Genomic DNA, 26,742 nt, shown 5'->3' with positions numbered 1-26,742 from the left:
GTTCCTTTAAGTTTTAAACCTTCATTCATTTGACATTTTCCCACAAAGCCAACTGTCTGGTTCTCTTTCCCCGCAGGGTGCAGGATGTCGTGGCTAGGGGGTGACGACCCCGGGGGCGGGTTTGGATACGAGTACCCTTGGTGGGTCGAAGGAGAAGGTGAAGGTTTGGGCTCCAACAGAACGTTGGAGGAACGATGTCGTACCCTGGACTACGACTACCATGTGGTCACGGCCGTCATCAGCGGCATGTTCCTCGTCTTCGGCGTCGTCTACAGCCTCTTTGGTAAGTCGTCCTTGTCATAGCTGAAAGCGTGATAGGTGCTGTGTAGTATTTTTTTATTAATAACGTAATGATCGATCAGAGAGCAAGCCTAAAGGCCCATTAATATGCCAAGAAAGATGCCTCATAACTGAACGTCCTTGTGTAGAAAACACTCATTTTGGCGAAGGGATGAAACCATTTAAAGTAAATAGGCAAACAAGTGAGTATGAAATTGGCATAAAATAAAGAAGTTACTACAAATGAAGCTTTATGTAAATGTATTAACTAGGGAATCTGGAAAAAATGTATAATATACATAGATAGATTAGTAAATGAATGTACTGACGCGTGGAAAAAACTTACAGGTAGCAAATTGAAAGGATTATGGTAACTTTGACGCGAGGAGGTCGACTGCAATAAAATTATTGCTCCTTTTATTTTTTTCCCCACATGTGCAGTTGCCAGTGTGAATGGCATGCAACTCATGTACAAGATTTAGATTGTTTGCGTCATCAACATCTTTTGTCAGTCTTGTACACGAATTTTCTTGTTCGTGTCCTGTGCCTTTCTCAGATTGACAAATTAACCTCTTATAGATTTAACAAATTATCCTCTTATAGATTTAATTTATTTCTTTATTGCCGTTCAGTCGTAATATTTCTCTTTGATTATATCATTTTTATACACCCTTTTATAAACTGAACGTTAATTTACTGGTTGACTCTCTCTCCATTTAATTTTTTCTTAACTTTCTGTGTTGCCATTCATCTTATAACCGTCCAAGCTATTATTGGTTTCCCTAACCGGAATGATGTTGGGGTTTTGCCAGAGAGAGCATCCTTCTGCTACATTTATTTGCAGTTTTTTATCTCTTTAATGGGATTTCATTAAACCTTGCCTCCTAATGAACCAGTGTCCCTCTTCAGAGGTACGTTTTTGGTGGCGTTGTAATTTTCCTATATGGTAGTTTCACATCTTCGTTGACAGAGCGAGAAAATAGTTTATTATTGCACGATTTTTTGTTGGATATCACTAAATCTTTTTGTGTGTTTATGAGCGTGTGTTTATTGCACCTGCCCTTTTAAATATTGGCTATTAATTGTCGAAGGGTGTCTGACTCGAGCACAGCATGTAAACAGTGGGAATCTGTTGTAAAGAGAATGTGTTTCTCCGTATTGTTCAAGGTCACTTAATCAGTATTGTTACACAATCGAATCATTAGAACATATTTACAAAAGACGGGTTGCATCAATTCATCAATTATCGTATTTCAAAGTGGAATCTTTTTGGCTTACCCTTGTCCTGGGCGCGTTGAAGAAGAGCCTTCGGTATTTTTATCCTCTCAAATTTAGGTCGCATTTATGACTGGGCTCACAGCAAAACAAGCATGTTGTTTACTACGAAATGACCGTGAGATGTTGCATATGATATGGCAGTTCTTTCGGGAGTGTGTTGGGGTCGAATTATTTTGGACTAGATGTGACGCTGATGAAATGTGTTAGTTAAAGGAAAGGGTTGGAATGCTGCCGTCTGCATTAACATAAGTATTAGAGTATTTTTCATATTAAGTCGAATATGACTCTTCCTGTAGGTTTTAGTTTAACCTGTTTTTGGCAAAACGAAAATGACGTTTGGTCTAAATATATTAAGGAAGAGAGTTCTCATTCATTATCAATCGAATTACCAAATGATTTCTTAGCTATGAGAAGATAGATATATTTCTGCATTCCAAGGAAAAACTAGTGATTTTCTGATTAAGATCAAGCAAAGGGTGTTTCAGGGTCCCGATAACCACACAAGGTTCTCTTTTAGAGTTCATGTATATGTATTGTATACGCAGAACATCTTGCAAACTATACGAGGTGTATACTTGCCTTTCCTTGCAAGACAAGCTTATTTTATTATTAAAGTGGTTGCTTAACTAATATTAACCACGGTTTTATTGCCCAGTTGAAATTTTACTTAGTCTAAAGGTCGGTTCTTCATTGTTTATGAAGAAACGTTTCTTCCATATCACATTCACGGAAAATGCATCTTAAGTGAATTCTATACCAGACACTTGAGTATTCCATGGCTACTGTTATTGTGAAGGCGTCAATAAAAGACATTTTTCCACCGTAGGTAATCTGTTGTTCATAAAACTACTCTTCGTGCAGAGAATTGAGCAAATTTCTTTTTTGTATTTAGGTCAGCTGCGCCTCGAGTGTTTTCCAATCATAGTGTAGAGGGAAACCAAGCTTTAATATCCCCACCCGGCTTATACGTCCACATAGAGAGAGAGAGGAGAGAGAGAAGAAGGAGAAGAGAGCGGGAACGATGAACGAGAGAGAGAGAGGAGAGAGAGAGAGAGAGAGAGAGAGTCGATATCCTTAATGCTAACCCAGTGGAATAAAGGTGCTGAGTTGGTCTCTCTGTACTTGATAATGGGACTTGCAAAGTTTGTTTTCTGCTTCAGTTTGCACAATAATATATATATATTATATATATATATATATATATATATATATATATATATATATATATATATATATATATATATATGATTATAATAACTCTGAGACGCTTTTTACATCGCTCATGACTACCAGGGAAAATCAAGACATGATGTAAATCATGACCAGGTTTGGCTTTATTTCTAATCCATTATCGCAATATGCTACTGGACAGTACAGCCACGCAGACAGTATGATACTATTTTTTTTAAGTACACACCTCATTCCCTTAGAGGGATGGCCGGAGTGTTCACCTCTTACCACCTCAGTTGCAAGCCACCACAGTCAATTGACCACCAGGCACATAATTCTGACTGAGGTCAGTTGAGGCACTGAATTTCTCAGGAAACGGCCTGAAGTTTTCTCCTCGTTTAGACTAGCACCTGGCCAGCAACCTTTTTTTTAAGGAAAGCCTTGCTGTTCACCTGAAGGTTACTCTCTAAAGTAACCTCCTCCTTTGAGGAGGGAGTCACAAGGTATACAAATGTGGAAATGAATAAGAAATGTAAATATTGAACACAATGTACAAAACTGAAAAACAAAGAAAGGGTAAGCGGTCAAGTGGCTTAAGAATACATGTAGTGAATAAGGCTCGGCCTTCACCTCCACATGCATTTGAAACTGCAAACATAGTCTGCTGACGGAGACTAGTGCCTGTTTCTTTTAAAACAAAGGAAGCATAACTGTCAGTTTTTAACTATATATATTTTAAGAAGCCGAATTCATGTCATCGCTTTCTTATTTGCGAGGAATCGGAACCATACATGACAGTAAAGTCCGTGAATCTTTCTTTGCAACGCCAACAACCGGTGTCACCCATCTACAGCTTTTCATGCAAATCATAATTAAAAACCAGAAAGTTTTTGTAAGTGCATATCACTCCCCCCACACCTATTGTTATTGATATTTTAACCTCAGATTCCCAAGAGCGCAGCAGCAGCAGGTGTGCCCATCCCTCCTCATATGTAATCTCGTACTTCGATTCGTGTACCGCCCGTCGCCACCACCTTCATATGAGTGTGTGCCCGGGTGAGGGGCTTCTCCCATTGGACCACTCACCCTTAATACCGCCATGGTATATGTGTGCCACTGTGTCTTAGTGCTTTGGAGGACTCTCTCTCTCTCTCTCAGTAACTTTATCTTGTTAAATGACGCCCCATGTTTCTCCAGAAACCTCCTTGTGTCATGAGTTTTTAATGCATCCATTCTGCATAACGACCGTTTAAACACTGGACTTCCATGTATACCGTCCGAGTTTTCTTTATCATGAGGATGGAAAGCTGCCTTGCATCTCTCTCTCTCTCTCACTTTTTAATGCATGTTGCTACATTGTATCCCACTTGTCTCTCGTGTTCTACATCTCTCGCCTTTTATGCCGGGAGAAAATGTGTATTTTGTGACAAGGCGTCTCTGCGCTCGCCCGAGAATCCTTTCTGAGGGCGGAGAAAAAGAGTTTCGGAATAGTGACGCATCATCATCATCCTAGACGAGGCCCTTAGCCAAAATTGGTGCCCCGTCTACGGAGTGTTACCCTGCCCTCGAGTGGCACTCGAGGTGGTCGTGGCGATACCCTTGAAGCGTCCCTCTGGCTTCTTTCAGTGGATTCCTTTTTTTTTATCTGGAGTCTGGAAGTCACGTGACCTGGGAGAAGGAGGGGGTTTTTTGTATGATTTTTTTTTCAATGAGTTTCTTCCCTGAGTTTTTCCAGGTAATTCAATAAGGGAGAAACTTTGGTTGACTTGGTAATAAAAACGTTTATTTTTGTTTCCTTTTACAAGTTGAACCGTACTAGCATACTTGGCCTTTGTTTCGGGTTAGACGTAATATACCAGCTGAGATAGAAGGCATATTAGAATAAAAAGAGGATTGAGAGATTAGTATATAACAAAAGAACTAATAGACAACATGTGATCTTTTGTTTACCAATCAAGAATACGTTCTAGTTATGTATGACCTTGTCTGTCTAGGTAAAACTTTCTTTGTAAAATAATCATTTGATAATATACAAGATATTTGCATCAGATGTTTTTGTATTACACTAACGTTAGCAGTGGCAGTTTAAATGGGAAATTCCAGCTTTCAAATAAGTTGGTTTGTGGAGGAATAATCAGATATCTTTCTTGTGTATAATTTTTATATGGGTGTGCATCACTGAATGAGTGTGAAATTGTCGTTGAAGATCTGTTTATGAATCTCTTGTGATATTAAAACGCTAATTTGTACAACTTCTAGAGAAGAAGGGAATATACTACTACTTAGTATGATGATCCAGGTGTTTGCAAAGTATATTGCATTATTATAGTGACAGTAGTGGTGATATTTGTGTATTATATCTGTTAATGTTATGAGTGTGAAGTTTTGACTGAACCATGATTGAGGAACAAAAGTTCCAAAGGGCCCTCTATATATATCAGTGCACCTTTCTCTCCTTCCCCCTCCCCATATCCTAAGGTCTCATGTAGCTACCCAGTGATTTAAAGACATTTTTTATGATGCAAAAGAATAAGAAAGGCTAATCTGCCGAAATCTGTGTTGATTTTCCAATCATATCGGGTTATCAAAAATACTGATACTGCAATGTTCTGTTACTATATTATAATTGTAGTTGCAATAGTAATAATAATAATGTTAATAATGCGAAAATCAGTTCCGCATACCCAAGGTGCTGGAAAAAAAATTAATATTTCCGTATCTGTGTCTCGCCATTGTACAGTCATTGCGCAAAATCTACGTAAACTGTTGGACGATTTCCACTCATTTAAAACACTGAAATTCTGTCAATAAGTGAATATATTTTTATCCTGGAAAACGGTGGGCTGTGCAAAGGACAAAGGGTTTGGGAGTGTGTATGTATATACGTATATTAGTCATCAATATCTATATGATTAGAATTCTTCTTGTTCATCTTTGTTATCTTCCATTAATGTTGGAGATAGTAAGAAAGACAAAATTAAAATCGCGAAGTTAACGACTTTCCCTTTAAAGGACAACGACGAACACGAAAAATGGGTCGGCAATCGGCTGTTTTTCGTGCACGTTGATGGAGAGAGAGAGAGAGAGAGAGAGAGAGAGAGAGAGAGAGAGAGAGAGAGAGAGAGTCTCCCAACCTCCTTGACCCAGTTTCCTCTTCGGATTGGGGAAGGGGTTTTGCGGGGGGGCGAACTGCAACAAAAACTTTCGTAACCCCCACCCCTCCCCCTTCCTCCCAGTCCAACAGCAGCCACTTAATGATTTTTTTTTCTTTTATTTGCATGGCACTGGAATAAACGACACAAAGCCAGGAGAGCACAAAGAATAGTTAGGCCTAATTTCCCCCTAATAGCCTAACAAATGTAAGGCAGTGTGCCACGTACACATAAGGACAGTGGCGGAAAATGAAAGAGAAGAAGGAAGTCGAGGGAGAGAATTGATGATGCGTATTTGATGATGATGGTGGTGGTGGTGTCCAGTCTGGTTGCCATAGGTATTAATAGACTCTGGGAAGAAGAAGTTTTCCTAAGGTAAAAATAGCCTGGGTGAGGTCCGAATCTCGGCATGGAATCTCTTTTCCCACACATCTTTTTCAATATGGCCTACTTCTAAGTACCCCGTAAGAAGAAGATGCCCCTTTTGGAATCTTGTTTGCACACAACGTCTTTGTGGGGGGGGGGGGGTGGGATCATCCTCACATTCCAGGAAGTGGAATGGCCGAATGTGGAAGTCATTGGCGAACTAAATACGACGATGAATGAATGAACAAAGATTGAGAGAGAGAGAGAGAGAGAGAGAGAGAGAGAGAGAGAGAGAGAGAAGAGAGAGAGCTGTGTGCTGAGAAATGGATGACGACGACGGAGGCGTAGGAGCATGATGTACCCATCCCGCCAACAAAGAACTCAGCAGCTCTAAGTTTAGTATGGCGGGAAAGTCGGTCGGTCAGACCCGGAGATCAATAAGCTTCCACAGAAAACGCGACAGACAGGCAGATCCCCTCTTTCCCAGCCTCCCCCTCCCCTTCCTCCTCAAATCACCACCTCTTCCTCCTCCTCCCCCACACAAGCGCCCCTGAGACACCCCCCTCCCCCCCAGCCACTGAATTTTAAAGTTTTGCTCAGAGAACGGAATCGCTGCCTAGGTGCTTTGTGGGGAATCTACGTCGTTACACCGTTCCTTGTTTGAAGGGAGGAAAGGCAGCAGCAGACCTTTGGAGATGACAGAACAGGCTTGGATGATATTGTTGTTGTAACTCAATCTTCACACTAGCGTTAAAAAGATGGATAGATGGTTTCCACCTATGTATAGTGGGCTGCTAAAATAATTAAGACCTGCTAAGGTTTAATTTTCATTTTCGATAACAGTAGTGCTTCGTCCGTAATTTCAGATAAAACTATTTTTTTAGTCAGGGTTTCTTACAGATTTTTTATTTAGTTCTTCATTAGTTATAAATTATATTGCGTTTGTTTAATATGTTAATTTTATTATCAACTTTGTTGGGGGCTATAAAATTCTGAGTGGGTTCTAAACAGGTGAGGTCGTATGTCAGACTTACGAGTTTTGGGATTTTTGAGGGATTGTGGGTTTGGTCACTATAGTTTGGCTTAGATATGAAAAGAGGTTGTGGTGATTACCAGAGGACACTTGAGATGTATTATAAATTAAAGATGACCCAGTTGAGTGAAGTCGACCTCATTAGATATTACAATGAGGGTCGCTAGCAAAAGTCAAATGGAGGAGCAGTGCTAACGATTATTAAGGCAAAAGTTAATTTTTTAGCAATACGCAGACATTTATCAGTGCAAACGTATATCTTAGTTTTACCAGACCACTGAGCTGATTTACAGCTCTCTTAGGGCTGGCCCGAAGGATTAGATTTTTTTTTTTTTTTTACGTGGTTAGGAACCAATTGGTCATCTAGCAACGGGACCTACAGCTTATTGTGGGATCCGAACCACACTATATCGAGAAAGGAATTTCTATCACCAGAAATAAATTCCTCTGATTCCGCGTTGGCCGAGCCGGGATTCGAACTTCGGACCACCGGATTGGCAGTATCAGTGCAAAGATCAAAGTTGCCTTTACTTGCAATAAAATAGAAAGGTGTCCTGTTTTTGCCATCTTAAAATAGATTTTCATTTCAGATTTCCCCTATAAGATTTAATATCTTGAAATTTTGGTTGTGTAAACTCACGACCCCAAGTAAATGTTTTCGTTAGTTCCTCCCATGTAAGATTAATTTCCCCTTTATTTAACCAATGGAAATATTGCCTTTCTTAACGCATCTAAAACTCCCTTTCATTTTTTGCAAACTGAAGACTGATTTAACATTTTCGTTTGAGGGTCGCTCAGTCATGCCGTGATACCAGATGAAATATTGGAGGCAGGAGATCGAGCAATCTGTGAAGGATTGGATTTTTGCGTTAAAGTGGGCGGTTGTTTTGAAGAATGTCTCCCGATGCCTTTGTATTTTCCCAGGCACCCTTTTAAGTAGATAATCATGGAATTGTTGGGAAGTGGATTCGATTTTGTCCATGAAAAGATAATTAGAGACGTATTTTGCTGTTGAATATCATTCCAGATCGACTAGGGTATTCTGTAGAGCAGCTAAAAAAGGCTTACTTATGTTGAAGCTAAAGATAAGTAATTTTGGGGAATGTTTGCCGGTAGGTTCAGTTTTGAGAATTTGGGATTCATTGTATTTTCAATGATAAATTCGATACTGGGCTCTTCGTTTCATTGTATTGTCAATTATAAATTCGATACTGGGCTCTTCGTTTCATTGTATTTTCAATGATAAATTCGATACTCGACTCTTCGTCAGATTTCTTTCGACACAAAGTTGGAGGTAGGAAAATAGGATTTAAAAAAACCAAGTGTACACATCGTTTGTAAAGAAACGGAAAGCTAAAACGTTTGAAGCTCAATATATTTCATTGCTTTCAGTGTTTCACGTGAAGCTTATAATTAATAGGTATTTGGCGAGCGTGTGCTTCCTACCAAATTGTGAAGCCCCTGTCATCATCTATGTTCGTCCCACTTTGAATTGGAAAACCCTTGATACTAAGTCAAAGACAAGCTTAATTTAAGTTCCCGTAATAATAATAATAATAATAAATAATAATAATAATAATAATATATTATTATTATTTTATTATTATTATGTGGCATTACATGATGAGCGGCACCGAGTCACACAATAAGGCCGAAGAAGCTAATAGGGAGTTATTGTATATTAAAAATATTATCCTTTATATTCTTTTTGTTTTATACAAGATAAATGGACCAATTGGCTCGCAAATGGAAGTTTAATTTGTTACAGATTTCTTTTAATTGAATTTCCGAAACAGTGGTTTTGATCGTAATAAAAAAAAAAAGGTTCCGCGTAATACTTTGAAAGCTCTATGAACCATTGCCATTGTTTTTTGAACAGTCAGTGTGGCTTTTGTATGTATATATATTTACGTGTTTGTTGATCTTTATTTCTTGCTCTTCTCTCACAATTTTTTTATTTATTTACTGTGGATGCTTCCTTTGCAAGTTTATGGTTTTTTAGGCTTGTCTCGTATGAACTTTTAGGTATCATGAATAATAATAATTATAAAAATAATAATAATAATAATTCTTTAGTGCAGTTGCAATTTCGATATCACGTCGAATGTTTTCGTAGGATTGAATTATATTTGGTGAATAAAAGTTCTCTATTTAGTATATATTAACGACAAAGTTCTACACATCAACAAAAAGTTTGTTCATAATTATCTATCTTTTAATTGCTTACGTTGTACTCCAAAATAAGGAGTCTAAGATAGAGCTCGGCAATAACTGTACACGAAATGATAACGTTGAGGTAAGAAATCAAGAGATTCACTGTTCCAAAAATTACTTTAGTGTAGTTTTGTGTTCTTTCGTTACTTCAAATGACCTTATGACTTGAGGCACCTGAAAGAAAGTGAAAGTTACAACTGTTTTTAAAAAGTTCTGTACTACAAATTCTCAGCAATTACTATGTTGGTGTATTTTAGCATCGGTGAGACATATCGCCGAATTTGCGAGACAGAAATCGGGTTAAATATAAGGCCGTTATTTCCCCTAGTACCGCTTAGCTCAGGGAACAGTAGTGTTGCTTTAAAGAGACGGGGAGCATTGTGTTGATATTGTCTTCAAGCACTGTGGAAAGAACGTCATTGTGATGCCTGTGTGGATTTTGTATGAGAGAGAGAGAGAGAGAGAGAGAGAGAGAGAGAGAGAGAGAGAGAGAGAGAGCGCAGCAGCAGCATTTCTATATCTGCGGGGTAGATATACATAAGATATACGTATTACACAAGTGCTACAAGGGCAGTAGAGAGAACAAAGGGAAGACACATTTAATATTTGTATGTTTTGACGCACCATGTTGATATGCAAGGCGTATTAAGATGCGTCCTTAGTTACTCTACATCATGCAGGTGACATTGGCAAAAATAAATGGCCTTTCACGGAAAATTTCCGAGCTTCCTCGATTCAGCGGCCGTGGATATTCCTGACATTTCCAAACGGACGATGCTCGCGTTTCCAAGGCACCCAGAGGTAGACCCGAGGATTTCTCGTCTTTGTGTGGAATAAGAATATTCTCGCTTTGCTCTTGGGGGTTTGGGGGAGGTAGGGGGAAGGGGAAATGATTTCGAGAACTAGGCTACAAGTTCGTTTTGGGTACGGCGCTGTTGTATCGTCCCTAGTGGGCCTGTTCCAGGTGTTGTTGGGGGGGGGGGGGGGGGGGGGGGGGGGGGGGGTGTAAGAAGCCTGGGTGGAGACATGACAACAAGATTCTCTCAACGTAAAAATGATAAGTCACTTCATTCTTTGTAAATTGTACCTTGTGCGGGAAAATGAAAATATGTTTAGTCTGATGGCGTATTTGCATCTGTTGTAAACTGACTTTGTTACGATGCAGATTTCTATTCAGTCGTATTTGTGCAAGGTTAAATGAATCGATTCCACAAGAGATTCACATTTCAGACAAGAATCGGAAGTGAGTTAACGCTAGTGTTGAATTGATTCCGAGATCGATTTTAATAGTTTGAATGATGAACCTTGCGATATTGATTAACAAGAAAAGTGTGATTTGAGGCGCGCAATTAAGCTTAGTGCATAGACCTTAACATATTGTTGTAAAATCGCTAGATTGTCAAGTGCATAACATAAAGGTAGCGTCATAAAATCTACGGACATGTATTGAATATTTCACTAAGATACTTTCTGGTGTGCTTTTTCAGTCGGTACCTTAGACTCATTTCCAATTATTACAACTATATTTTATCAGGAAAAGATTTCTTTTCATATATTATGAATTTGCTGTGCATTAATTAATATACTGTAATGGCAGTTGATAAAGGCGGTATGTTTATTCCAGATTTATACCTTGAACATAAATAAAAATTACATCAGGGAATTATGCCAAAGGTTGGCAAAAAGATTCATGTCCCATGATAATGTCATCTCTCTCTCTCTTAGCAGTGCTGATTAGTTACACCTAAAAACGATGAATGATCTGATTACTTTACCTCACCTTATCACTAACAGGATATAGATGCTTCAAAGCTGTGATGTTCTTGACCGGATTCATCTTCGCATCGGTCGTCGTCTACCTTATATGTCTGAGCGAGGACCTCTTGCCCATGATGGGCAATGCAGGCGTGGCTTTGGGAGCCGGCGTCATGTTCGGCCTCATCACCATGCTTGTGCAGTACGTAGGCCTATTCATGACTGGCTTACATACTGGTCTTTTCTTGGGCATAGCGGGCATTGCCATAGCATACAACTGGTAAGGATCAGTGGTTTTTTTTACGAATTTAATGTATTCAACAGTTATTTTATTTGAAATATTCTCATGTTGACTGTTTCAGAAATGACAGTTTTATAGAATTCCAGGAGGCGAGTTCAAGCTCTTAGGATCACACTGAATTAATTTCAGAAACGATGGCTGAACTGCAAAGGGAGCATTTTCATGAAATATTTTATGCCTGAGCTGATTTTTATTTATTTTCGTAATTCTTTCCTTGCCTTAGTTCCCTTTAGAAATATCTATGCTGTATATTACAAGCTTGGGCAAGTTTTACTCATATGTTTATGACTAGTGCTCATACTTAGCTTGTGTTCAGATATAGCATTGTATGGCTGTTTTTAACCAGTTGATTTTATTGCAAATTGATATTAGATTAAGTGCTGAACTGCTATGAATTCTACTTCCTAGCAACTATGATCTAGATCTTAGCTCCCAGATAAAGTGTAGGGTAGAACAAGTAATGCAGACGCTCAGTTGACACCCTTGGGGAATGCACTTGTGCCAAGCAAATTTCTGTTAAAGAGAACTATCTAATCAAAATCAAACATTTATTTGACCAGTTTTGTACTCACATAAGTGCATTTTTTGAGTGCCCATTGGTTTACAAACTTTTTAAGGGCCTTTGTACAACAAAAATCATTCAGATGTCTAGTTCCTTGAGAGAAAGTCTCAAGGAAAATGGTCCTAAATGTACATGTAAAGTAGCAGAAAGAGATTGGGGAGGGGATGTTTAATGTTAGCATTAGAGTTTTTTCCATTTATTAAACTGCTATTGTTAACATTGTAAAGTGTCCTAGCAAATCCTATTAAAAGAAATGTTCTGCCCTCTTTGTTCTTCCTGACACTTTCTTGAATGCCTTAAACAACTGACTTGTTTACATTACACAATCTGGTAAATAGTATTCCTCATTGCCCTGTATATAGGTTTGAAATTGTTGATATTCCAGAGTTTTCAAAACATTTATCTTTCAGGTGGATACCAAGCAGCGTGTGGCTAGTCGTTGGTATCCTTTTGGCTGCCGGATTGTTATTAGCAATTATGACCCTATATTTCCAAAAGGGCCTCACCATTTTGGGTACAGCCATTAGTGGTGGAGCTATTATGTCTGCCACCCTCGACTACTTTATAGAGAAGGTAAACTGCATGTTCTTCCATTTTCATTTTATACATTAGCCTTAAGTTGGTGTAGAAATGTCAGTCACACTGTTTAGGGCAGTAGGGGATGTATTATAAAACTGACTAAACCCAATTTTAAATAATGGGAATGTTCAAGTTTTTTTTTTCCTGAAAAGCTCTTTTCGTAGCACTAGGAACACAAGAGTTAAATGCATACCCTGCATTAATTGGTAAGGTTTTATAGATTAACAAACTTGCTTCAAAGACAAGGTTAAGTGAAATTCTGACCAATCAGTGGTCTTGGGTTGGTTTAGCAGTACTTACCTAAATCCCATTTTATAAATTTGGGGGTTTTCTGTAATGTTTTCAGCATTTGTTATGTAATTCAGTCCTTCTCAAAGGGAAAGGGCAAGCTATTACTGTTACATTTTTAGCCTTAGTTAATAGTAGTAGTTTTTCTTCGGTGTATTAATAATGACTTTTTACCCACAGTTCCTGATGGTGCGTTGGTTTGAGGAGCGACTAAAGGCTGTGGAAAGTGATCCTCCTTGTTGGTTTTCTTGGATGATTCTTGGTGTTTGGCCTTTCATGGTGATTGTTGGAAGTCTAACTCAATGGAGGATCACAGGCAGGGGCATCTATCATCAGCAACGTATGTTTACTGTCCAGTCCCCTCTCTAACAGTTTATTAGTGCATGAAGGAACTGAATTATATATTGCTGTTGCAATTATTATAACTAAACATTATAAACCTATTGTTGAAATGCATTGTCAACATTAAAAAAATCTTTGAAGGAATTGAGTAATATGATAAAGTAATAATTGTATTGTAGTAACCAATTTTCAAATCAGTATTTTCTTTAATGCACTAAATCTTGTTTCCTTTAGTGGTACCCTCCAAAAAGTCTAGGAGTGTCAACCTCCAGCGAATGAGGAGTCGAGAGGCCAGAGCTGAGATGCGGCAGAAGAAGTACAGATACCTTTATCAAGTTCGTACTGCTCATGGAGACATCATCAGCCAGGTGAATATGCCAGTGTCCGATCTCAGATATACCACTGTTAGCGAGGCTTAGCAGTGTCTGTCTGGCGGATACGTGGTGGTGGGACTAACTGGTGATTGTGCCATCTAGTGCAAGTGTTCAGGTATGCATTGTTGTCCTCTCGTGTAAAACGTCTGTTTACTGCCTTCTGCCTCCTTCTCCAGTCTATGTGAACTTCCTTGATGCGGTACAGATCAACTTCCTTCTGTATTTGTGTGAGTTAAAATGCTCAGTTGGCTCTGAATAGAATCTGAATTCTGTTCTAAATTGCTGCTGCTCTCTCACGGCTCCTCTGCTGTCAATGTGATGCTTTTATTCTTTATATTGCTCTGCAAGTGTTGTGCATTGTTGAGTGACTGGTGCAAGAACATCTCATAATACACACTTAGCTCTTGATTTATAACCTCTTTTAGGGAGATTCTGTACTGTGCTTGATTTTAGGAACTGAAGAATGCACAATGATATGCATTATGGTGTAATTCTGGTAAAATACTCTACTGAAATTTATTTAATTTTTCTTTGCTCAGAATATTTATCACTGAAGATCTGCCTTTTTTGAATTTTGTAATTGATGCATGTTTGCAATTTTCATGGAATCCAAGCAGTTATTATTACAGTATTTTGATGGATGCATTGCATTTTTTCTCTATTTGCACAAGTTTCTAAGTGGAAAATAATAAAGATGAATGTAATGTAGTTGTTGATGTAAGATCATATAATATTTCAATCAGTGATTTCATACGTGGTACACTATGCCATTTGACTTAAATGATATTTCATCCATTCTGGTTAAATCATAGTTCTAGTTCTATTTTGGGTCTACATATATTTGATCATTAACTTGAGTCGATATCTCATGCCACACTGAAATTATGTTACTATATCCTTTATTTTTTACCATACAATATATAATTGCTTTAGTGTACATGGACAAAAGATTAGTGGTACTCTCCACAAGACTGTGAAAATAAGTCGTTTATTGATGTTTTGAAATGTATTGTACTTTTGAAATGCACAAAGATATACTTACCACCTTTTCAGAAATGAACATGCAAGTTTAATGACAAAGGTCAAAATTTTTATGCTATCCCATTCATAGTTGTTTATTTTACTACTCATGGAATAAAATAAAACACCTAATATTGCAAAACACAATGCATAGTATACTATGTAAGTTAAAAATTCTATGTTATTCATTATTATAAATTCCATTTGAGATCCACATAAAACTGCCTGAAATCTTATTGTTATATGCTACATGGAGTTATTGTGAAGAGACAAATGACCATTTAATCTGAAGTTAGGAAAGTGCTTTGCTGTACTTTTAATAAGCTAACCATTATTCTCTACTTTTAATGAATGCCTTCAGCATTTGGTTTCAGCCAAAAGGTTCTTTTTAAAGAATAGTGTTTCATAATCCAACAAACTAGCTTTGGCTTCCTCTTAAGATTTTGCCTGCAGATCTGCTGATATACATACTTGCTGCCTCTGCTACAGATGCTTCAAGAGCTCCTGTTTCTGTCCCTTTGAGGATGTCTGCCTTGTTTGTGAATGTGTTGAGGTGACCATTTTTCAGGGGCAGTCAAGGAAGCACTCTTGTGCCGTTTCCTCCTCCTCATTGCCGTCCTCTTCCTTGTCCTCCTTTGAAGGCTGTAGGAAGCATAAGAAGAAAGCCTGGAAAAGGCTAGCAAGTATTCTTACAACAGTAATCCTAGTACCTATTCAAGAGCTGGAAGAGACAGGTCCTTTGGTTCACAGGTTTGGTCAGGACTGACTTCCGTTGTATGGATCTGCCCATACGCAACTCTATTTCTGGTCACTCGTAATGCCTTTCTCCAGATTCCTTGGGAGAGCAGACCAACCTTGATTCTGCCTTGGTTTGTGTTTATTCAGAAGTGTGTAAGGAAGAGTCTGCACTTCACAGAACCCCTAATTGTGTCAGCTGTCCACGTTTGCCACAATTGGTCCCAAGCCATACTCACGACATGTCTGCGTACTTTTATAGAAATAGCCTTACTTCTGTGTGTTGCACCAGCTCCGTTTGCTCAGTTAGTCAGATTGTGCATGCCCTGGCATTACCCTGGACCATGCACAGCTTGGTGCAGACTGACTTAGGATAGGCAGTGTGCATTCCTGCTCACCGTAGTTCGATGATGATTGCATGCAATCACCTTTATCACCTCCCAATCATGACTTCATGTTTGGGTCTCATTCCATTCATATCAATTACCAGAACAGAATTTAAGTCGGGCTAAGATGTCTTCCTTTCCTTCAGTGGAGGCCCCTTCTATTGGATCTGACAGCCCCTTACCAGTAGAGCCAATGCAAGTATTTTAACCTCGGTCTCAACATAGACAATGACTTGGGTACTCTGCGCAATATGAGCCATTCAAGTGGAAAAAAGGTTGTTTGGAATTGTAGTCAAACTTGTACAATTCCACAATGAATATAGATAGATAGAATACAGAACTTTGGCCAAAGGCTAAGTACTGGGACGTATGAGGTAATTCATTGCTGAAACAAAATTATTGTCCATTATAAAATACATAAAACAATGTTAGTTAGTGATATTTGATAATTTGTCATCCGATATTTGACAATACAGTACCTGTATGATGTAATGGAAGTTTTGCTCTCCTATAACCCTTAAAATGGCAATGGAACATATTTTTTCATGTATTTACTAAGGAAAGCAAGGTACACTTTTGATAAAAACACTAAAGTTCAATGTGGATGGGATTTAAGATCATAATTTTTCTAGATTTAATTTATTTATTAAATGTCTTGAAATTGTTGTTCATTTGAAAAATAGTTAATATGTAATGGGACAAGTATTATTTGCAATTTAAGGAAATTTGTGAATTTAATTCCATTGAGTGAGTTAAATTATTGTCAGGCTGTTGTGCATTATATTTTTATCATTAAAAATCATGAAATTATTCAGCAAAAACTTCCTTACAATTCAAGTGTGATGTTCATTAAGAATTTTACAATACATACTGTACATCCCTTTGAGAGAGCTTGCGGTGGAACATATTAATTCACTATCTTGAGCTGAGTGAATGAGGTGTTTTTGGAAGGTTGCATGAGTATCAGTGAAGCTTTTGAAAGATTATATTGTTTTAGAACTTCAAAGACTGTGCCTTTATTTTAAATTTTTGCAACAGAGCCAGATTCAAAATAGGCTTTTATCCAGCATTCTCCTTCCTATCTCTTGATGATTGTAGATGTTTTGGGTTCTACTGTGATTTGTCAAAGTTGTTTCATACCTTCTGACATTCTTTGTCTTCTGTACCTGTTTTATTCTATGTATCATTGTGTACTGCAAGTTATTTCTATGGAGTCTGGAAGCTGAAACCAGGAAAATCAAATATATAAATCAGGAGATTGATGATAAAAAAATAAGTAGGTAAATCGAGGTAAGACATCTTATCTTGTTCAAGCTTCAGATGATATATATTAGAGATGACTAGCTTCTCTCTCCTTGTATTAAATGTACATTAGTTTATGCTCTCACTCTTGTTTTTGACACAAGAGAAATAAAATGAGTACTAATACTGATTTCCATACACTCCAAAACTACAGTTATACTATTCAGTCATTGGAGATTGATAAAAGAAAAAATCTTACTGGAGTAGTACGGCATGATATGGTCTCAAGAATGTTTACTGTTGCATGCCAGCAAACTGTGAATAATACTACTGACTTGCATTGATACACTGTACGTCCTTTCTAGCAGTGTATTAATAAACTGTATGTCCTGTGTGGCAATGACTAATGTGTATATCTCTTCCTAGGCTAAACTGGCCTGTTCTTTGTAAAGTTTGATTTAGCATCACAAATGACTACAGTATTCTCTTTTAAATTTTATATACGGTACAGTAGTTAGAAATAAAATGCTAAGTATTTAAAATTTATAAGAGAGTACTGTAGTCATTTGTGATGCTAAATCAAACTTTACAAAGAACAGGCCAGTTTAGCCTAGGAAGAGATATGCACATTAGATATCCGCATTGATGGAACCTATCCTGACACAGACTAATAGCTCTTAGAATTGCTTCTCAGATCTGTACTTAGCATTTTCTTTCTAACTACTGTAACATATATAAAAAATAAGGACAAGTCCACACCCTAGGGGACTATTTACCATGATAAGTCTAAACCTGAAATTTATTGACTATTATTGTATGCTATTGTAAATTTTACTGGTAAGAAATTATATATTTACTGAATCCTCATAGTGTGCTTAAATAACACATTGTAAGAAGCTTAACGTGTAATGGACAGTATCTAACGTGCAATTAATGAACAGTATTTTATTTATATTCACTTATGTGTGTTCTTAGTTTTCAGAAATTTGATCTAATTAATACTTTGTACTTGATTCTGTTAAGTACTGTAAATATCAAAATTGTCTAAATTTTTAACAAATGTGAAACTGCAGTTAGAAATCCTCTTTATACTACATTAAAAATAACCAAGAAAAATTTTATTTCTCTTGTATCAGCTACAGTTGCTTAACTTGTAGTAAGTTTCACTAACACCTTTAGCCAAGATTCTTTGGATAAACTGATATGTAGTTTCTATATAACAGGCCTACTATTTTTGTACAGTATTTCTCTCTGAATTATCTTGCCTATGCCTACTGTAGAAGGTGGCTATATCAAGTTGTTAGTTGCTGCATTCAAAAATTCATTTGCTGCATTCAAAAGTCATTTATTTAAAAAGAAGGTTTTTAAAATCATATTGGTTAATTCCATTAATGAATATTTTCTTCTGCCACTACAGATAAGTAACCTTTCACTTTTATGAGCATTATCTTGGTTGGATTTGTTAATCTAAAAAATTCTCATTTGATTTCCCTTTAATCCCTCAGGAGTATATACAGAGCCTGCAGAGAAAGGCTTATCCAACTGGTGATAATGGAACTCTTCAGTCAGATTCAACTCACACCACAATGTTACCTCCTGAACAGTCGCAACTGGCACCTCTCACAGAAAGTGAGGATGAAACAGGGGGATCACAGCCTCCTCCAACACCACCTGAAGCGCCAAGGCTTACCCGCGTTACTATGCATTAGCTTTGGAGCATAAAAATATTTTATCAAAAAGACACTTCCATTATGTAACTAAATATAATTTTTGTTACTGCTGTTGCCATGTACTGTGTATGTGAATGAAATACTATTGCCTTCTCTGTATAAAGTAAAAGATGCTTTCTATTTACAATAAAGTGCGCATGTAAAAAATAATAAGTGAGGAGGCTATGTTGTACTGTAATTCAGATCTTCTTGTGATACTCAATAGGAAAGTGTGCGTTTGTGTGTTTGGGCATATATCCATTAACCCAAGTAGTGTTGTCTTTTCTTGGCCCACTAAAGCAGAACTTCATTACATGTGGATGCCATGGATTCAGTAGTGTTAGAAAAAGATAAATTTTGAGCTGCAGAACCTAAACCAGGTGTACAGCATATTTTATGAAAACAGTTTTAGAAACGTGAGTTAACGAAAGGAAATCTCTTAATATTTGTAAAAGAAAAAAATAGTGGTGGGACAAGATTGACACTTGGATTAAACTACTTCCGTTCTGTAGTGTTGGTCTAAAGCCTTTTTTTTTTTTTACTGCAAGAAACCTACTAGTGTACATATGCAGTATAAAGTGATCACGTTCTTCAAAGCCAGTTAAAAAGTACTGTATGACAAAGTATCAAGCATTCCAAAGGTTAGTAAAAATGTACAGTACTGTACTTTTGGAACAGCTCAAAGATTTGCAAAACCAAAAAGATTCCATTTTTTCTTGCTTAGAAGAAACTCCTGGCTCAAGCTATTGGTATAGCACTGCCTCTGGAAAGCTCAATCAACCATGAAAGAAGAGTGTAAGCAGCACAAGTATGCCACATGTCTTTCTGTCATAGTTATAGAAATAGGATTGTTATTAATGCAGTTGTAAAGAATGTTTGATGAATCTCTGATGGCATTAGCAATGGCTTTAAAGTCCTTTTTTGTTTTTGATAACGTATAACAGTACTACTGTTGTGAGTGTTCATTGTAATCATTTAAGGTATTTTAATGTTTTGACAAATTCTTGTAAGTAGCAGTGTATATATTTTCCAGTTGAGCAACCTAGTGGTATTTCATACTGGATTTTTCATCCCTTCTGATTTTTTCCTACTCTTATGTTTTTAGTACTGAAACTATTTATTTGTAGGCATGGCGTAATGAGGGAATTTATGAATTTAACCTTAAGTTATTCCATTTTTTCCAGGTAAGTACGTTACCTGATTTGTAAGAGAAGCATGGAGTAGTTTTGAGCAGCTTAATAGTTTTACATGACATCATTAAGACATGTACGAGATCTAGCATCACTTTTGATCATTCAGGGAAAAGAAAGACAATACCTGGTACAAGGAACATAAAATCACTAGATTAATATAGTTTTGGAAAGTATTGTGTGTAATTTTCTTCAGACTCCTCTAGGTACTTAGAGTAGATTACTGTACTTTACCTCCCAGTCTTTCTTATTTCTTTTAAAAAATCAGTTTGAGGACAACCAATAAGGGCTATAATTTTTCTATAACTCATGCATTTTGATGTTTATTTTTTACTTATTTTTACATACAGTATATAAACATACAGTAAAATAATATTTGACTTTTGCTGTTATATTATGTGAGCTTTTTATTATAGTGAAGCATTCTAACTAATTATCAGGCACTAATTACATATGCCTTTATCATAGCTATGGATTTATCCAATTTAATCCATACTTTTCTTGCAAGTGTCTTTTTCAAAATTTCCTTGCATTTAGCAAGTTTCACAGATAATTTACAAAACCAACCATAGTTCAGAAGAAGAATGACAGTATTATGCCAACAGTTTACAATTACATTGAATATAAAAAAAAAACTTTGGTACATGTATTAATGAGAAAAAAATCAGTGTTGTGTATGTAAGGTTTAATTCATACAGAGTTTACCATTATCAGTGATTATTTTAAATGTTTATCCTTCCAAGAAATGCATGTTTTGCAGCCTGGTTTAGTTTTGATGATGCTAGTGTTGTTTTTTTTTTAACTTTTCGTTTATGAAAATTAAAATCATAATCAAAGTTTTTCCATTGCAGAGGAGATCATCCTAAACTGGGACTTGTATAGGGGTAAATATAAAACTTAACTACAGTCAACTTCATAAATTACTTGATATGTCTCGAGCTCAAAAACAAAAAAAGGAGATTGATTTAAGTGTTATTTTTATATTAGAAGGGATCTCTGTGACTGTTTAACTAACCCTTTGTGGTCCTTTATGGTTTCTGTAGTGGCCACTATCAGACTTGTGAATAGCATTTTTTTCATTATGTTAGTCCCCAGATATGCAAGTATGTTGTCAAAGTTGTTTCAGTTTCTATCTTGCATTAGAAAGAATGACTAATTAGATAGTCAAAATCATTATGAAATGTATTCATTTTGTGCAGAATGATAGTTGTCAAATTTTTTCAGCATTTTGTCCGTACATACTAAATTTACATTATTTAAGCAGTTACACTAATGCAGTACATATTTTGCTTGAGTACTGTAAGAAATGTAATGAGAACAACCTTATTTCATAGGTAATGATTAAGCTGTTCCTCTCAGAGATTCAACAATAAGAGTCTTGGGTTGGAAAAAAGGCAGAATTTTTCTGTTTTACTGATGGACTGATCAGAGTCAAATCTTGAGCACCCAACCTTGAACTCATTACCTTTGGGAATGTAAAGCCTATTGAATGCCATATGGCCAAGTTAATAGTAGTGGCATACATAAAGGCATTGTAGCAAAACCATTTTTAAAACCTTTTCTAAATGTCGGATCCTTATAAACCGAGGAATTCTACATTTTTACATTGCCATATTGTCATTATAAAGAATCATTCCTGAAGGCTTTCAAAAATATGTTCTTTCAATTTAATGATGCATCCAGATCTCAGTGGTCTGGTCAATGATTTTGGTTGCATTTAGAATGTTAGCATTGTTTTAGAAGTACAAATACCACTACTAATTGTTTTCAGAGAACTGGGTATTTTTCTCAAGTAAACAAGTTAAAGATTTTTATTTTTATTTTTACCGAATTGTATTTTACATCCCCTAGAATGAGTCTTTGGTTTTAGATATTTGAGTTAGGTTGCTATAGAAATCTTACATAAAAGCTTTTTAAAAAAGTTTGTTGAATTGTATAAAGTAAATGTAATGGCCCTGTATGCAGCTTATACACATTTGTGTCCAAGTTTCATGGATTGTATACTTAAGTGTTTATAATTTTCTCGTTGAAAACTAATTAGGCTGATGACCAAACAGGTGATATTAAATGGACCTCAAAGGGTAAGACAAACTGTACAGTTTTTACGCTTATCTTCATTCTTTTAGAGGATTATGGGGTTGTCACTGCCATACGTATATAATAATGAGACAAAGGGTGAATAGCCAGCGTTTAATTTGAAGGGTACCAAACTTAATTTGATTTGGTGCATTTACTGATTTAACATTTTTGTATGCTGGCTTATATGTAAGAAATATACTTTTATTATTGGTGCTTCATTGTTGATTATCAGATAATGAATCATGATGGATGTGCAAGTGTTAGTAAACACACAATTGAAATACAGTACAGTCAATTGTTTTCAATGCAATCCATCATCCATGGCTAGATAGTTGTTGCCTTGATGATCATGAAAGTCAGAAAGAATGGATAGGTATTTTTGTTAATTTAATTTTGATATTTGAGCCCAAGTTAGCTGCTTGTCCTTTAATGTGATTTTTTATAAATATTAAGCTTTAAGCATACAGCTAATTTTTTTCTTTGTAAATGTCTGGTTTTTCCTTTTACCATTGAAATACTGAAAGACGTAATCCCTCAAGTATTAGCCTTATCTCTCTTGTTAAACATAAACGTCCCTGTACCTGCCAAGAAAATTTTTTCTAAATCTGCAATGATCATCAAAAACAGAAACCACAATCAATTGCATTGTTTTCAAGTATTCCTCTAAATTGTCTATTTTTTTTTCTTTGATATTATTTCAGTTTGGAGATTTATGCTTGACCAGTAGATGTAATACTGTATTTAGTCCAGTATATCTACCTTGTATGCTTTTGTGATGTTTTGTAGGAATATGCTCTCACCTGAATTTTGTTATTAATGTAAATATGTATTTTGGGGGTGCAGCCAAAGCTTCACTGAGGAGCCGACATCCTTTTTGATGCACATCTCTTACATCTTTCACCCATTCCATTGATTAGGAATACTGTACTATATGTCTCATTAGTCAGGAGGGACTCTGGCATCTCTCTTGGTCATGTAATCATAATGTATTAACCATAACTGTGGTTAGCTCAAGATTACCAGCTGCAAAGCACAAATCTGAGTTGCAAACAGTAACTATGTCTTGTCTTCTATCTTGTCATCTGAAATTCCTTTTGGTCACTGTAAATATTAGCCATTACTCAAGACTGTTCTTGGAATGTCACTAGATATAAATGTAAAGTTTATATAACGGAACACAGTTTTGTATAACTTGAGAGTCAGTATGTGTAAGTCATGTAACCATTTCTTACAAGCTAATATGTGCAATTCTTCAGGAGCAGGTATTTGTACTGTACCACATCATGTGCTCTTTCAATAATAACAATGTTTTAATCCAAATTTTTATTTACCCAGACGTTTTACTAAATATATTAGGGCTGTTGCCTTGTATAATAAGGCGCCCTATGAGGTAATGTTAGACTTGCGATAATCTTACGCTAAGTCGGATGGTTATGCACTTCCATACTCATTGGAGTTTCTTGGGGTTTGTAGATCACTTACAAAGTCGGTATTATCTTCTTTGGTTATGACGAAGATGTGTTAAACTCATGATGATCTCTTCTTTCTGATGTGAGGTTTCTAGTAGAAAACACGAAGTATAAAAATACATATATTCTTCTGAGATTACATGATGAATATCAGACACGGTGGTACAGGTCTGCCAATGACGATGGCTTGATCGCTTCTGCCAACGATGATGGCTAATTCTGTTATGTTTTGACTACCATCTCGGTTACAAGTCATAAAGGAAGCAGACAATAGCTCGAACATATGAACATTCATACAAAATGAGACACATTACAGATCACGTAGGCCGTTTGAATTATAGGTCGCGGTAGTTGTCTCAAGCAGGGAGCTTGGACTAATGTTTCAAAACAAATGAATGACCACAGGTGACGGCATGTCATCTTAGCCTACATACTTTATCGTCTCTGGTCTGATCACATTCCTGCAAGCAATCTGGTTGACCTCTTTAGTTTTAGTTTTTTATATATATGGAATAACATTTCATATTTTTATTATGTAATCACTTACAAATATAGTGTAGTGTAAAATCTGTATCTGTCTGCTAACTAACAAAAGACATGAATTAGATAATGACTGCTGAATTACCAAAGGTGTGAAGTAGAAATTACATAAGATCTGTAATATTTGATGAGTCCTGCCAAGATGGCAACAGTGGTCTGTCTTCAGATCTGCATATTTTTGGATTGCTATAAATCCTCTGGTAATCAAAGAGCAGATAACTGAGAAATCAACAACATCAATATTGTTTTAGTACCATTCTTTACATGGTTACGTATGCAGTTTCCCTTTTCTGAGTACCATGTAATTTATACTTCTGACATATCATTACTTGGTACAGTCAACCCTGGTCTTATAACCGTAGGTCAAAAATGCATTTCTAAAGTATATAAAAATATACTCTAATTTTACTTTGGCAAAGGACTGTTACCCACCCATCCCATAAGTCTACATCAGTGATCTTTGAGCCATAAATCCACAAAACTTCTAGCCAACTGTCAAGTACTGGGCCCGCTGTAGAAAGCAGCTATGTAAGTCCAAAACATAATTTGGTCCAAAGTAGTTTAGATTAGCTAGACTCTTCCCTTCCCCACTCCAGTTTCTCTTCCTATGTCAAGAGGGACCTTCTGTTGACAATATCAATGCTTAGTTGAATATATATATTAGATTACCGTTAAAATTTGAAGGAGGGTGAAGAGAAGATGGACAGCATGCCTCCTCAATCACAGAATTAAAGTAGCCCATGTAGATGAGTATGTTGTTCTCCTTGTGCTCTGTCCTATCTCAACAAACTGACCCTCCAGAAACTAGAAAATTTGTTATTTTATTAACCAAATATCCAACAAAAGAATATCATTTACATAAAATAAGTAAACCATGAAAAAATTGGTCAAAAATCTATTTGGCAATAGTAAGCATCACCCGAAAGTGAGCAGGATATTTATTACAGTACCTTAAAGTAAATTGATTTTAATGAAAGTTTGTATCATAAGATCTGGTGATATTTCATTTTTGTTTTTTCATTTCTGTTACCACTGAAACATTTGAACTTCAATTAGTATAGCATGGGAGCAATTTGTAATAAAGGTCTGCATGAATTTTCAGAAAAGAAATTTTGTGAACCCATAAAACTATGGAAGGGACATCAAGTTCCTGGAATTTCTATGATCACACTGACTTCTGAGCACCCTAATATACCTCTCTATATACTGAAGTTCACCCCTTTAAGGTTAAACTTCCCAACCCATTTTTATTCCATAGAGATTTTAATGCTCAAAATCCCCTCCCGAGTGGAGGAGCAGTGGATTAACAACCATACAGTACTATAATACACGAAGGTGCCTACATGAAGAGTACTGTTGACATGTCTAAATCTCATATAAAGGTGTCCACGAACGAACAACCAAACACAAATACCATCAACCTCCTCCTGCCAGACCTTGTCCTTGACTCTGTCCCAGATGTCCTCTTCCCTCAATTCCAACATGAGCTCGATGTTCTGGGTCACCCAGACTGGGCGAGAGCATCTGATACGGGGAACTGATATAGCCAAGTCCTTCTTGCTCCCTCCCTCCCACACCAAGTAAGCCCTCAACCTGCTGTGCTGAACACCGCAAGGGTACACAACAGCAGCAGGGGCATCCTGGAACTAACCTGAATCCTTGCAATGCCCATGAAACTCCAAACTGACAGAAATGTTTTTGCAGGCAGTTACACAGGGACATGGTTGGAGTACCCAATGACAGAAAACTCAGGTGATGTACAAGCACATAACCATGGGATCACTTTGTAATTGGTTGCTGAAGCTAGGTTCAGCAGCGAAGCTTAAAGCTTTAGAACATGCACAGAAGCGTACATTTCTTCACCTGCTGAGAACTTTTATGTTGATTCACATAAACTGTCATTTGATTTACGAAGGTATGAACTGAATTTTTAGTACACCAAGTAACTGAAAAGTTCAAAGTCTAGCCTTCAAGATTTTAACTGAATATGATTTAAGGTTTAGAGCAAGATCTGAATCTTTCCAAAGTAAGTCATCCTATTATACCTCCTTGGTTTATTCCAGAAATAAGCATAGTATGACCTTAAAGTATAGAGAAAAATCACCCCTAAGAAATGAAAATTCTGAGAATATGATAGTGAACATATAGGTGAAAAAAAAAAGTTTGCACCGACCAAAGGTGTAGCAAGGGGTCTAAGAGGGAGCAATCATCCCCAAGTGCAACAGTAAAGGAACTCAAATTCTTCTGGAATATAACCAACATTATTTAACGAAAAACGTGCCATACGCATACTGACTATCAGCGACATGATTTTCAGATATGTTTACATTAACTTCATGAAAAGTCATATTTTAGATAAATCAACAGCAATGGCACTGCCCCTAGCAAGGGAAGAAAAATTAAAATCTGAGGGAAAACAGTCCTCTGGGGATCTGTTATAACTTGGACTGGTCTGAAATAAATCTGACCCGCTTAGAATTCAGTAGTATATTGTACTAGATCAATCCATAATAGAATTTCAGTAAGAGCCAGTGCCCCAGGGAGTGGCTACTGTAAAAGTGCCCTATCTGTTGAGCATATTATGGTATGCTGTTCTAGATAAGACCATTTAAGAAGCAATAGCGTTCATATGGTAGGAATCATCACAGAAATCCTAAATGACATGTAGATGCAAGAGAT

General features: G+C 36.7%; 1 protein-coding gene and 1 long non-coding RNA gene across 4 annotated transcripts in view; one reads left to right on the top strand and one right to left on the bottom strand.

The window, feature by feature from the left end:
* The window catches only part of LOC135197745 (uncharacterized), a 64,709-nt gene that overhangs the window by 1,077 nt on the left and 36,890 nt on the right, over window positions 1-26,742 (bottom strand). Inside the window, exon 2 of the long non-coding RNA XR_010310650.1 lies at window positions 1-303. This is a non-coding gene — a long non-coding RNA (uncharacterized LOC135197745). The remainder of the gene's footprint in view (window positions 304-26,742) is intronic.
* LOC135197744 (transmembrane protein 198-like) lies at window positions 85-23,368 on the top strand. Of its 3 annotated transcripts, none has more exons than XR_010310649.1 (6): window positions 85-283; window positions 11,287-11,527; window positions 12,521-12,683; window positions 13,158-13,317; window positions 13,554-13,920; window positions 18,582-18,718. XR_010310649.1 is itself a non-coding variant. In XM_064224801.1 (6 exons), the coding sequence occupies exons 1-6, from the start codon at window positions 85-87 to the stop codon at window positions 18,783-18,785; spliced, it is 1,101 nt and encodes a 366-aa protein (XP_064080871.1). In that variant the 3' UTR covers window positions 18,786-23,368. The 3 variants fall into 3 exon arrangements, 1 of the variants encoding a protein (XP_064080871.1); XR_010310648.1 differs by having other exon boundaries at window positions 13,554-13,808; window positions 18,582-18,717; XM_064224801.1 differs by having other exon boundaries at window positions 13,554-13,687; window positions 18,582-23,368.

This window comes from Macrobrachium nipponense, chromosome 21 (genome assembly GCF_015104395.2).
Source record: "Macrobrachium nipponense isolate FS-2020 chromosome 21, ASM1510439v2, whole genome shotgun sequence".
Taxonomy (NCBI): Eukaryota; Metazoa; Arthropoda; class Malacostraca; order Decapoda; family Palaemonidae; genus Macrobrachium; species Macrobrachium nipponense.
The sequence above is the reverse complement of the archived record's forward strand: the minus strand, read 5'-3'. Positions and strand labels throughout refer to the sequence as shown.